The 14,559-nt window shown below is 44.7% G+C and overlaps 1 protein-coding gene across 1 annotated transcript in view; it reads left to right on the top strand.

The window, feature by feature from the left end:
• The window catches only part of LOC139416288 (cadherin-4-like), a 368,240-nt gene extending 353,910 nt beyond the window's left edge, over nucleotides 1-14,330 (top strand). Inside the window, exons 13-17 of the mRNA XM_071164766.1 lie at nucleotides 5,279-5,515; nucleotides 9,277-9,510; nucleotides 11,120-11,259; nucleotides 11,604-11,768; nucleotides 12,728-14,330. Of these exons, the coding sequence (XP_071020867.1) occupies nucleotides 5,279-5,515; nucleotides 9,277-9,510; nucleotides 11,120-11,259; nucleotides 11,604-11,768; nucleotides 12,728-12,934 (983 nt within the window). The 3' untranslated portion in view covers nucleotides 12,935-14,330. The remainder of the gene's footprint in view (nucleotides 1-5,278; nucleotides 5,516-9,276; nucleotides 9,511-11,119; nucleotides 11,260-11,603; nucleotides 11,769-12,727) is intronic.
• Nucleotides 14,331-14,559: the final 229 nt, after the last annotated feature.

The raw sequence follows: 14,559 nt of genomic DNA, 5'->3' as shown, positions 1-14,559 counted from the left end.
GTCGCTCCCCTCTCATCATGTAGAGGTAACCCAGTTTTGAGGTAACCCTAATTGCTCCTGCAAGTCTCTCTGGATAAGAGCATCTACTAAATGACTAAATTGTGTGTGTGTGTGTGTGTGTGTTCGTTGCAGACTGTGTGGGAGTAGGGGGAGTGTCTGTAGTAATAATGTGTGAGGGATTATGGTAAAAAGCGCTGGGGGTTGTGGGAGGAAGGGAAGATGAGAGGAGTGGGCAGAAACAGAAAGAGGGGGATGACAGTATTTGGGAGAGAAACACTGTCAGAGAGAGAGAGCTACCGTATTATCATGGCTGTCACCACCAAATCACCTACACACGTCTGTTTTAACCCACCTATGTATTTGTTTATTTCCTTTTTAAAGAACATAAGGGGCGCTTGCTAGAAGTCCTTTCTTCACGCCTGAAATCTTTTAGCTGACATCAAGAAAAAAACTAATACAAATCCTTTTGAGGAATTTACACAAACATAATTATTTATTTAGCTGGTTAAACCCCCCATAATTCTCCTATCAGCCTCAGCAAGCTGCTCCCACATGTCCCCCATACATGACTGGGATTAACGCACTAAACCACCAGACAGGGGAAGCCTTCCAGTCTCTGTGTGTGTGTGTGTGTGTGTGTGTGTGTGTGTGTGTGTGTGTGTGTGTGTGTGTGTGTGTGTGTGTGTGTGTGTGTGTGTGTGTGTGTGTGTGTGTGTGTGTGTGTGTGTGTGTGTGTGTCTGTCTGTGTGTCTGTCTGTGTGTCTGTGCGCGTACATGTGTGTGTGTGCATGCGTGTGCTTAGGCTATGTAGTGTGTGTTTTACCACTCTTCACTCACAAGTAGTCTCTTTGTTCCAGGCAGAAAAGGTAGGGAGTAGAGATTGAAACAGTAGGACTATGCAGTGGAGTGAAATTAGGGACACAGTACCCATAAATGCTGTGGGCAGTTGCTGGAGGTTTAGCCATGTAGTCATCTGAGCAGTGAAGGTAGAGGGGGTCACACACAGACTAGTCTAGGAGGAACTCATCTCCCGGATTTCGATGGAATGAGAACATACACTCGGTAGACCACAGAGAACGGACTGTCAGGCAGCTACCAGTTTTTATTTACACACCTCTGTTTGTTGTGGATATGGTCGTCATAGGAGTATTGGAGACGGGTACTGGTACAACAGAAAACATTGAAATGATAGTCTCCGCCCCATGGTAAATGTAATTCCTCCTTCGACCACTTCGTCTGTCATTGAGCCAGCTGTCCCACTGTTGCTGCTAAATGTCAAAGGTTATGAACTCGTAAATGATGTATATGATCATGACTGCTGGAAACAAGGTACGCCAATATCCCAATCTGCAACCCACACTTTTATTTGACTGGGTTTCTCGGCTTCAGGGGTTTCTGTCCTGTTCAAGCTATCCTTCTCTGCTGCCCCTCTCCCTCTTTCCACCTCTTTCCTGCTCCTATCTAGTTCTCTTTATTTCCATCTCCCTCTTTCCACCTCTTTCCTGCTCCTATCTGGTTCTCTTTATTTCCCTCTCCCTCTCTCCACCTCTTTCCTGCTCCTATCTAGTTCTCTTTATTTCCCTCTCCCTCTCTCCACCTCTTTCCTGCTCCTATCTAGTTCTCTTTATTTCCCTCTCCCTCTCTCCACCTCTTTCCCGCTCCTATCTAGTTCTCTTTATTTCCCTCTCCCTCTCTCCACCTCTTTCCTGCTCCTATCTAGTTCTCTTTATTTCCCTCTCCCTCTCTCCACCTCTTTCCCACTCCTATCTAGTTCTCTTTATTTCCCTTTATTTCTCCCTCTCTCCACCTCTTTCCTGCTCCTATCTAGTTCTCTTTATTTCCCTCTCCCTCTCTCCACCTCTTTCCCGCTCCTATCTGGTTCTCTTTATTTCCCTCTCCCTCTCTCCACCTCTTTCCTGCTCCTATCTAGTTCTCTTTATTTCCCTCTCCCTCTCTCCACCTCTTTCCCGCTCCTATCTAGTTCTCTTTATTTCCCTCTCCCTCTCTCCACCTCTTTCCTGCTCCTATCTAGTTCTCTTTATTTCCCTCTCCCTCTCTCCCTCTCTCCACCTCTTTCCTGCTCCTATCTAGTTCTCTTTATTTCCCTCTCCCTCTCTCCACCTCTTTCCCGCTCCTATCTAGTTCTCTTTATTTCCCTCTCTCCTATCCTCTTTATTTCCCCCTCTCTCTCCACCTCTTTCCCTATCTAGTTCTCTCCTATCTTTCCCGCTCCTATCTAGTTCTCCCCTCTCCCTCTCTCCACTCTTTATTTCCCCCTCCCTCTCTCCACCTCTTTCCTGCTCCTATCTAGTTCTCTTTATTTCCCTCTCCCTCTCTCCACCTCTTTCCTGCTCCTATCTAGTTCTCTTTCATTTCCCCCTCCCTCTCTCCACCTTTCCCCCTATCTAGTTCTCTTTATTTCCCTCTCCCTCTCTCCACCTCTCCCTCTCTTTCCTGCTCCTATCTAGCCACCTTTTTCCCGCTCCTATCTAGTTCTCTTTATTTCCCTCTCCCTCTCTCCACCTCTTTCCTGCTCCTATCTGGTTCTCTTTATTTCCCCCTCCCTCTCTCCACCTCTTTCCTGCTCCTATCTAGTTCTCTTTATTTCCCTCTCCCTCTCTCCCTCTCTCCACCTCTTTCCTGCTCCTATCTTTCCCGCTCCTATCTAGTTCTCTTTATTTCCCTCTCCCTCTCTCCACTTCTTTCCCGCTCCTATCTAGTTCTCTTTATTTCCCTCTCCCTCTCTCCACCTCTTTCCTGCTCCTATCTAGTTCTCTTTATTTCCCTCTCCCTCTCTCCACCTCTTTCCCGCTCCTATCTAGTTCTCTTTATTTCCCTCTCTTTCACTCTCCACCTCTTCTGCCCTCAATGTCAAATGTCTTGCACCGTTGCCGAGTTTAATCGCCAGATCTGTGAGCTTTACATAAATATAATTTTTAAATGTTTTATCTTCTTAATTGGGATTAGGTCTAGACCAGGCCTGGGCAACTCCAGTCCTCTGGGGCCTGATTGGTGTTACACTTTTCTCCTATCACTAGCAATCACACCTGTTTTAAAGGAATTGCATGTTTAACTGAAGATCGTGATTAGTTGATTATTGGTGTGTTAGCTGGGACTGGGGCAAAAGTATGACACCAATCAGGCCCCCCGAGGACTGGAGTTGCCCAGGCCTGGTCTAAAACCTAATCCCAATTAAGATGTTGTGTCCGGACTTGAAACGAGCAGTACATGCTTGAAAACCCACAAATGTCGCTAAGTTAAAGCAGTTCTGCATGCAAGAGTGGGACAAAATTCCAACAACTACAAGAAGCATTTGGTTGAAGTCATTGCAGATAAAGGTGGCACAACCAGTTATTGAGTGTAAGGGGGCAATTACTTTTTCACACATGGGAATTGGGTGTTGCCTACAGTGCCTTCGGAAAGTATTCCGACCCCTTGACTTTTTCCAGATTTTGTTACGTTACAGCCTTATTTAAAAAAAAATATATATATACTCATTTAAGTCCTCAGCAATCTACACACAATACCCAATAATGACAAAGCGAAAACACGTTGTTCGAAATGTTTAAAAATGTATTTGAAATAAGAAACGGAAATACCTTATTTACATAAGTATTCAGACCCTTTGCTATGAGACTTGTTGAGCCCAGGTGGATGCTGTTTCCATTGATCATCCTTGATGTTTCTACAATTTGATTGGACTCCACTTGTGGTAAATTCAATTGATTGGACATGATTTGGAAAGGCGCACACCTGTCTACAGTCTACAGTCCCACAGTTCACAGTGCAGCTCAGGGCAAAAGCCAAGCCATGAGGTTGAAGAAATTGTCCGTAGAACTACGAGACAGGATTGTGTCGAGGAACAGATCTGGGGAAGGGTACAAAAAGAACACAGTGAACTCCATCATTCTCAAATGGAAGAAGTTTGGAACCACCAAGACTCTTCCAAGAGCTGGCCGCCCGGCCAAACTGAGTAATCGGGGGAGAAGGGCCTTGGTCAGGGAGGTGACCAAAGAACCCGATGGTCACACTGACAGAGGTCTAGAAAACCTTCCAGAAAGACAACCATCTCTGCAGCACTCCAGCAATCAGGCCTTTATGGTAGAGTGGCCAGACTGAAGCCACTCTTTAGTAATGACAGCCCACTTAGAGTTAGCAAAAAAAGGTACCTAAAGGACTCTCAGACCATGGGAAACAAGATTCTCTGGTCTGATGAAATCTTCATCTTCCAACAGGCCAACGACCCTAAGCACACAGCCAAGACAACACAGGAGTGGCTTCGGGACAAGTCTCCGAATGTCCTTGAGTGGCCCAGCCAGAGCCCGGACTTGAATTACATCGAACATCTCTGGTGAGACCTGAAAATAGCTGTGCAGTGACACTCCCCATCCAATCTGACAGAGCTTGAGATGATCTTCAGAGAAGAATGTGAGAAACTCCCCAAATACAGGTGTGCCAGGCTTGTAGCGTCATACCCAAGAAGAATCAAGGCTGTAATCACTGCCAAAGGTGCTTCAACAAAGTACTGAGTAAATGGTCTGAATACTTATGTTAATTTGACATTTCAGTTATATTTTTTTATGAATTTGCAAAACTTTCTAAATATCTGTTTTTGCTTTGTCATTATGCGGTATTTTGTGTAGATTGATGAGGGGGAAAAAAACATTGAATCAATTTTAGAATAAGGCTGTTGTTACATAACAAAATGTGGAAAAAGTCAAGGGGTCTGAATGCTTTCCGAAGGCACTGTAAGTTTTTATTAAGTAAATAAATAAAATAATTATCCTTTTTTTTTGTTACTTGTAAACTCAGGTTTATTTTATTTAATATTAGTTTTTGGTTGAAGATCTGATAATGTTCAGCATCAGAAGGGGGTCAAATAGTTTTTCACGGCACTGTGACAGTGAGGGGGGGGGGGGTTAGGGGAGCAGCTGAAGGTATTATTCCAAGATAGGAGGGAGAAGAATAAGGATATCATCTCCACGATTTACCCAGAAATCCCTGTGTAGATATCTGCCTGGGTTCTCCACTCTCCCCCTCCCTCCCTCCAAGTCATTGTTCTGTTTGGGTATTGTTTGAAAAGGGCTGTGAGTGCTCTTATCAGTGTGTGTGTATGGCTTTGCGGTCATGTGTGGCCGTGAGTGTTTGCTTAACAATAATAATAACTCTTCCCTTACCTCATCTCCCCCTATCCTCTTCCTCACCTTTTCTCCACTCCCCCCCTCTCCTACCTCTTCTTCTTCGCCCTCTCCTCCCTCATCTCCTGTCCCCCTCCCAGGCTCTCCCATGGCCAGTGGTACAGGGACCCTGCAGATCTATCTGATAGATGTGAATGACAACGCTCCGTCTCTGCTGCCCCGCGAGTCTCAGATTTGTGAGCGCATCAACCGTAACGCCGGCATCAACATCACGGCTGCAGACACAGACACGGACCCCAACGTAGGCCCTTTCGTCTTCGAGCTGCCCACGTTCCCTGCTAGCATACGACGCAACTGGACAGTGTCACGTCTCAACGGTGAGGGGACGGGACTTGCAGGGGTAGATGGGGGTTGGCTGATGTTTGGCTGAATACCCTGGGCTCAAGGTGGTTTTAGTCATCAACAAAGTTAATGACAGAAATATGATGGCAAGTTTCTTTGACAAGTAATATACACATATTTTACTTTTGCATGTCTAAAACCGAATGACCACTGCGGCACATGCTGCCGCTGTTTTCAACCGATTCATATATACTATATACGAACGAACGAGTGCACCAGGGAGAATGGTCGTCACTAGTTACCACACCTACAAAGTCATAAAGCCCACCTATTTCTACAGTTTATCTTCTTAAAATGTGATTTTAAAATCTATTCTTAACATTAACCACACTGCTAACCTTATGCCTAACCCTAACCTTAAATTAAGACCAAGAAGCAAATTTTGTATGGTCAATTTACTAGCGGTTACTAGTGGAAACCAGGGAGAACACGACAAGCATTCAGTGAAAACACATGGTCTACACTAACTGGGGATAGCTAGCTAAACATAATGTCACAAAGCATGATGCGCTAGCCATGTAACATTCATTCTGAAATAACTTCATATTTTCCGGGATGGAGCCGAGAGCAAACCCAGAAGTTCTGACTGAACAGACACACATTTGAGCACCCCAGGACGGTCCGTTTATTTTGTGCAGTTATAATTTATGCTATGAAAATCCTGCGATTTCATTGGGTCAGTTCCCCCTCATAGCAAATAGCTAGCGAAATAAGCCAAGCAATGTTCACAAGTCCTATGAGCCCACAGAGGCAGAGCTGCTAGTGCTGGCAGTCACGGAGGGGCAGTGACTGCCAGCAAGTAATTGAACAGCTTGTTTTGAATATGTATGTATTTTTCTGTATTTTTTGTACATCATTTGGGGTCTTTTTAAGCTACAATATGAGGTCCTAAACCTAACATGAACATGCGTCCTTGTAGCTGTGTGAGAAATAATCCAAATGATTGCTTTGTGGTAAATTGTTCTATTCTGGCCAGGGGCAATCAATCATATATATACCCATACAAATAATGATGACATTTTGTCAGTGTTATGCATAATATGCATAGTACATTCGTGTGATTAGTCAATGATGAAAATTGCCTTCCTTAGTTGGATTGGCCCTCATTTAGGCCCCCAATTGAAGTGTTTTCTTCCCAGGCATTATGCAAGGCATTATCACTGGGATATGAGGTTACACCAGGGCCTGAAACTGTGTTAAACGTTTTAAAGGTGAACAGTCAAAATCATTTGATAATATTTGAAGGAAACCAGATCAAAGTCAACTCAGCAACAAAAGAAACGTCCTCTCACTGTCAACTGCGTTTATTTTCAGCAAACATGTAACATGTGTAAATATTTGTATGAACACAACAAGATTCAACAACTAAGACATACATTGAACAAGTTCCACACACATGTGACTAACAGAAATGTAATAATGTGTCCTTGAACAAAGGGGGGGTCAAAATCAAAAGTAACAGTCAGTATCTGGTGTGGCCACCAGCTGCATTAAGTACTGCAGTGCATCTCCTCCTCATGGACTGCACCAGATTTGCCAGTTCTTGTTGTGAGATGTTACCCCACTCTTCCACCAAGGCACCTGCAAGTTCCCGGACATTTCTGGGGGGAATGGCCCTAGCCCTCACCCTCTGATACAACAGGTCCCAGATGTGCTCAATGGGATTGAGATCCGGGCTTTTTGCTGGCCATGGCAGAACACTGACATTCCTGTCTTGCAGGAAATCATACACTGAACGATCAGTATGGCTGGTGGCATTGTCATGCTGGAGGGTCATGTCAGGATGAGCCTGCAGGAAGGGTATCACATGAGGGAGGAGGATGTCTTCCCTGTAACGCACAGCGTTAACATTGCCTGCAATGACAACAAGCTCAGTCTGATGATGCTGTGACACACCACCCCAGACCCTCCACCTCCAAATCGATCCCGCTCCAGAGTACAGGCCTCGGTGTAAGGCTCATTCCTTTGACGATAAACGCAAATCCGACCATCAACCCTGGTGAGACAAATCCGTGACTCATCAGAGAAGAGCACTTTTTGCCAGGCCTTATAACAGGCCTACAAGCCCTCAGTCCAGCCTCTCTCAGCCTATTGCAGACAGTCGGAGCACTGATGGAGAGATTGTGGCTTCCTGGTGTAACTCGGGCAGTTGTTGTTTCCATCCCGTACCTGTCCCACAGGTGTGATGTTCGGATGTACCGATCCTGTGCAGGTGTTGTTACATGTGATCTGCCACTGCGAGGACGATCAGCTGTCCATCCTGTCTCCCTGCAGCGCTGTCTTAGGCGTCTCACAGTACGGACATTGCAATTTATTGCCCTGGCCACATTTGCGGTCCTCATGCCTCCTTGCAGCATGCCTAAGGCACGTTCACGCAGATGAGCAGGGACCCTGGACATCTTTCTTTTGGTGTTTTTCAGAGTCAGTAGAAAGGCCTCTTTAGTGTCCTAAGTTTTCAGAACTGTGACCTTAATTGCCTACCGTCTGTAAGCTGTTAGTGTCTTAACGACTGTTCCACAGGTGCATGTTCATTAATTGTTTATAGTTCATTGAACAAGCATGGGAAACAGTGTTTAAACCCTTTACAATGAAGATCTGTGAAGTTATATGGATTTTTAACAAATTATCTTTGAAAGACATGGTCCTGAAAAAGGGATGTTTCTTTTTTGCTGAGTTTATGATGACCAAAGTATTAAAAATGACTGTTGCTTCTACATTGATAAAGTTTGATCAAAAAGTTACTGGCTACCCCATGTCAAAAACTTGGATTCATTATTAAACTCTTAGTTTAATACACCAATGATAACATTATATTATCTTACTTCATTTAAATAAGTACCGCCTTGTAACCAACATTGGAGAAGACGTGTTTGCAGAGGGAAATTGTTTATATAGCTTGATTGCTACTCTACTGGAGCCAACATTTGACTGTAGGGTGTCAGCAAATATAATTAAAAGTTTACCCTATTCATCTATGGCAAAGATAAGTACAGTATATGCTTCCCCTTTCATCTGTGTCTGATGTTAGCTAGTTCCTGGCCAGCTAGTTCTTCATCTGTGTCTGATGTTAGCTAGTTCCTGGCTAGCTAGTTCTTCATCTGTGTCTGATGTTAGCTAGTTCCTGGCTAGCTAGTTCTTCATCTGTGTCTGATGTTAGCTAGTTCCTGGCTAGCTAGTTCTTCATCTGTGTCTGATGTTAGCTAGTTCCTGGCTAGCTAGTTCTTCAGCCAGGATGGAACAAAAGGGGGGAAGGGTGGTTCAAAACTCATATATCATTGATATGCAATTTCAATGTTGTTTTATTTGCTTTGTGTATCGCCAAATTAGCTTGAGATGATTTTACTACAATACTGCTCACTACATTTCAAAGAGCTGTCAATCAAGGTGAGCTCATGAATATAAGCTCCTCGCCAACAGATCTTGTCTTTTCAAACTTCCTGGTAGTCAAAAGGGACAAACGTACTTTTTAGAGCGAAAAAGTATGAAGTGTTGAACTCTGTCCCTGTGCTCAATTTACCTCATACCCGGACTAGCTATGTTTTCAAAACTGTTATGTTTGCATAAATCCTTTTTGTTTCTGTTGTGTATTTCCAGGGATACACAACATCCTGAAATATATGTTGATATCTTTGTTAGAAAGAACACTATATTTCCCTGTAAGAAATGCCTCTCCCCTATAGATGTCTCTATCAGTGGTAGTAACCTCTGTCTGTCTCTACTCTCTCTCCCTCCCCAGGTGACTATGCCCGGTTGAGTTTACGGACCCAGTATCTGGAGCCGGGGGTGTATGAGGTGCCTGTGATTGTGACCGATTCGGGGAACCCACCCCTCTCCAACAGGTCCATTATCAAGGTCAAGGTGTGTCCATGTGATGAGAACGGAGACTGCACCCTTGTCGGGGCTGTGGCTGCCGCTGGACTTGGGACTGGAGCCATCATAGCCATTCTCATCTGTATCATCATACTGCTCAGTGAGTATGGTGGACTGGACATCTTAGACATATGTAGGAACTTAATTTCAGCCAGATTGCTATAGCAGGAAATCCTGCATCAACAGGAATGGTGAATTGTTATGTAGATTATAATTAATGGGCATTTTGTAGTGGTTGATACATGTATCGTAAGGGAAAATCTAGTCTGAAATGTAAGTGGAAATTGCAAACTTCAGAAGCTTTTTTTAACATCTGTGCACACAAACGATTTATCTTGTACTCAGAAACACATCGAAAATACACACACACACCTGCCCTACCTCCAGACGCATCACTCTGATTCACTCAGAGCCATCACTTTCTAATGAACAACCAATCGTGTTCACCGCTATCAGAGAGAATAGAAACAAACATATCCCCCTCCCATTCCCCCTGTAGCTACCACCTCCTCCATACATACTGTACATCAGATCCCTCTGACCAGATGTAATATTAAACCGCCCTTCTTACCAGATGCTGAAATAGGTTATGATTTGTTGCTCTTTCACACACTGTGCCGTTTGGCCCTTACATTCATCAAACATTTATCATGCAGTTAACACAATAACATAAAGGCAGTATTATAGATTAATTCTTAGCTGGCTATCAGAATGTGCTGTCTCTGAGTTGGTGACCCTATGGGGTAGCTTGCTATGGAGCAGGCAAGCTATGTACATGCATTGGACAGACAAAGTGTAGTGTAGGGTATGATATGATATGCGAATTTCGCGGGTGAGAAGCGTGCTGGACATGAAGCGCTGGGCATCTTGTTGTTATGACAGGCATTATCTGAATTAGGCCCACAAAATTATACCTACAGAGGAGAGGCATTTATGAAGGAACTATGAATGTCTTTGAACTTCAGAGAGTTGGCTTAACCAATGTTGGACCGGAGCTAGCCTGTGATCAGGCCTCTCAGTTCCATTACATTACACATAATACCGCCTAGAGTTTTTGAGAGCTGGACCAGAGCTAGCTAACAAGCTAGCTAGCTAATAAGCTTGTATGTGCAGAGCGACACCAGATTTAAAATGAAAATAGCATCTTACCTTTTTTAGTTAATAAATACAATTTGAAGCGTGATAACTATAGTATCCTTAACTAGCATTGAAAAAGTGAATACATTGTTCTCTAATTAAAATTCTTTCTCCCTAATTTCTGAATTACGTCTGTAACATCAGAAGCTACAGTAGACTTTGCATGCTACGGAGGGAGGGGCAGGTAGCCTACACTCATATACACTGGCAAAAAAAATGCAGCTGGCAGGCAGACACTGGAATACATTTCTTTGTTACACTTTTTGTGGAACTGGGAAAAAAATCCCTGGAAATTAAAATAACATTATTAACCGGTTCCCATGCAATTAAAAATAACGGTTCTGCTCCTGAACAGTATAGATCACTTTCGATCTCGGTTCTGGTTCTATTCTTCTAAAAATGCCATTATTTTCCGGTTTTCGGTCTTTTCTATGGTGGTACAGTCCTATCCTCCACAAATATGTAGAGCTTTTTCTGTGGCATTGTATTTTGCAGTAAGCCAATAATGTATGTTGTTTAAGGTGTTTTTGCAGTATTATTGTGTTATTTAAGGTGTGTTGTGTGTGTTGCAGGTATGGTGCTAGTGTTTGTATTGTGGATGAAGCGCAGAGAGAAGGAGAGACAGACCAAACAGCTGCTGATTGACCCGGAGGACGATGTCAGAGATAACATCCTGAAATACGATGAGGAGGGAGGGGGAGAGGAGGACCAGGTACACACACTCACACACACACACACACACACACACACACACACACACACACACACACACACACACACACACACACACACACACACACACACACACACACACACACACACACACACACAGAGACAAAAACTCAGATAGACAGACACACATACACACACAGAGAGAGAGACACACACTCAGACAGACAGACACACACACTAACAGAGATACAGACCTATAAACAACTACATACATACGTGTACGTGTATATATATACAGCATATATCACATACACCCACAAACACTGACAGCCTGTCAGGTCTGTCTTGAGGTTGACTGTCTTATCTGTGTGTGTCTCTGGGCAGGACTATGACCTGAGCCAGCTGCAGCAGCCTGACTCCTTGGAGCACATCATCAGTAAGCCCCCGGGGGTACGGAGGGTGGATGAGCGCCCCATCATCCCTGAGTCCCAGTACCCCATTCGACCGGTGGTCCCCCACCCTGGGGACATCGGGGACTTCATCAATGAGGTGAGGGGGGCAACCAGGGGTCATAGTTTTGTTTATTCCTTCATCAAGATATAATTTAGTCCGTTGGGACTTTTCTACTTGAGATCTGACACAAACACACACACACAATTCCACGCACAAGGTACTCCAAACACGACACAAGGTAGAATGACAAAGTTACACTACAAGACTACACAAACACAGAACATTCAGATCAGTAAATAAGATGGAGGTGTATGTACGTACTATGTACTGTTATTTCTAAGTATTTTGATGTACTTTCAGTTCTAGGTACATGTGTGAGACGTGAGGGTAATATTGCATAAATGTAGGCATTTTCTGGATGTTGTTTATTCACAGGTTTCAATGCTCTTAACTTTGGCAACAGTGGAGATGGAGATTACCTGACAGCTGTTATCACACAAACACACACACACACACACACGCACACACAAACACGCACATAGTGTACTCGCACACACACATGCACACACTCACTTGCGCGTACGTAACCCCAATCTCAACACACTCATGCAAGCAGGCTTTGATTGACAGGCGCCGTGACAACACGTTCACACTTGAGAGGTGTTGGCAGCTGTTCAGCTTTGATCCGTCCTGACTACACACACACACACACACACACACACACACACACACACACACACACACACACACACACACACACACACACACACACACACACTGATCTCGCTCCAGCAGCCTGGCAAAACACAAACACATTGTGGCTCGGCTGCCCACTGTATCCTCCTTGGGGATTCTACATCCCTGCCAATGACATCACTCTGTCACTCACAATATATTGCCTGAATGCCAATACGTACAATTTTCTCTATGGTGCTTTCTTAGCTGTTATCCTACAAAAAGCCTACCATTCTCTGTCTCTATATAGTACTATACACTAACCTTTCCAATCATTTTGGCCTGTACGCCAATACTTACTCTCTTCTCCCTCCCTCCAGGGTCTGCGGGCGGCAGACAATGACCCCACGGCCCCTCCCTATGACTCCCTCCTGGTGTTTGACTACGAGGGCAGCGGCTCTACGGTCGGCTCCGTCAGCTCCCTCAACTCCTCCAGCACAGGGGACCAGGACTACGACTACCTCAACGACTGGGGCCCCCGCTTCAAGAAGCTAGCCGACATGTACGGGGGAGGGGACGACGAATAGGGCCACAGGGGGGCCTCGTTAAAGATCCACACACCCAGCTGGACCCCCCTCCGCTGGTCTGCCATGCTCTCTCTGTCTCTCCAACCTTGGAGACACGCACACCACACACACCAACACACACAACAATATACACCACACACGGCAGTACACATTACACACGACAATACACACCACACCCGACAATACACACCACACACACACACACAAACCAACTGAACTGACCTAGCAACTGACCAATCAATCAAGCAACCGCCATAGTGAACTGTGCAGTGAGGCAGCTTTGTCCTTCTGTACTGTATTGTACTGTACTGAGCCCTCTCCTGCTCCAAGGTGTGTGGGGGGGAAGGGGGTAGATTTTTGGGGTTGGCTACTTTTGTTTTATGTTATTTAGAAAAATGTTTGATTATCTCATGGTGTCCTCACTGTCCTTAAATCCAAGCTATTTCCTGGTGTTTGGAGGCCATTGGCTTTCTATTTCCCCCATCAGCCCCCCAGCCTGTCCCTTTGCAGATAGATTGAGGTGCATATTGCGTGACAGGGAAGAAAAGAACAAAGAAACACAGAAAGTCAACTCCTTCCTCTGCGTGGAAGGCCCTGGTTTAATCTCTCTGAACTTGAATTCCATAGAACAGAAGCACTGTTGTTTCAGAAGTGCCTTCAGTGGTGCGTATTTTTTGCTGACTCCCGCTAACTCAGGATTGGTGGCCATTTTCTGGGCTAACGTGCACCCCGTCCTCCCCCTGTCCCCTAATTATCCCTCACCTTTCAATTGTGACATTCCCGTCCCTTTTCCTGTGTCATGTCCATCACCCTGCAATGGAACACGGGCAGATGCAGTATAAGTTGCAGAGGGGATTTGCCTTTGGGGGTGAGGGGGTGTCATTGGTGTGAATTTCGGAGAGGGAGTGCTCTGTACAAAGACAGACAGTATATCTCCTTAGGTGAAGGACAAATCTTTCCTTTACAATCTGGTACATCTGAGCTTCTAATGCACAGCCATTGCCTGTGTGACAATAGGAATCATCCCACTGACACAGAATGGGACTGTGTCGTTAGACAACATGTATTTACTGTATTCGAAACAGTGTGTGCCCTCTGAGAGCAGTTGAGTTTGGATGGTTTTGTGACTTTGTGGTTTTGAGTTCGCATTACTTTGCACTTTTGACTTAGTGAGGCTGTGTGAGCTAGGGATAGAGGGATGACGAGTCATTTTTAACGTGAAAGAAATTCATCCATAGGAGGGTTGTTTTTATTTTCCTAGTCTCTATTCTTAGGTGAAGGATATGGGTGGGTTGCATGGTTCTGTCCCCCGTTTCCAAATGTTGTCAACTTGGCACTAGTTGTCTTGTGGTCTTGTTGGTCAATGTGTTGAGGAAAACTATATAAACTGTAAAAAGATGAGAAAAAGGGGTGTAAAAGTAGATATTTTTTAAAGTATTAGTATAAACCGTTTGTGCTCCATTTCTGCTGGCATTGCTGGCAGAGAAGACAAATTGTGAGACCCAAAGTTTCAAGCTTCGACTTTCGTGTGCTGATTCACTGTTGTGTCTTGACACACTTTTGATATACCATCTCCGATGCTGGTCCCCGTCGCAGCAACAGAGAGAGCGAGAGAGAGCTGAGAT

The sequence above is a fragment of the Oncorhynchus clarkii genome, chromosome 9 (assembly GCF_045791955.1).
Source record: "Oncorhynchus clarkii lewisi isolate Uvic-CL-2024 chromosome 9, UVic_Ocla_1.0, whole genome shotgun sequence".
Taxonomy (NCBI): domain Eukaryota; kingdom Metazoa; phylum Chordata; class Actinopteri; order Salmoniformes; family Salmonidae; genus Oncorhynchus; species Oncorhynchus clarkii.
This window is presented reverse-complemented; position numbering and strand designations above follow the sequence as displayed.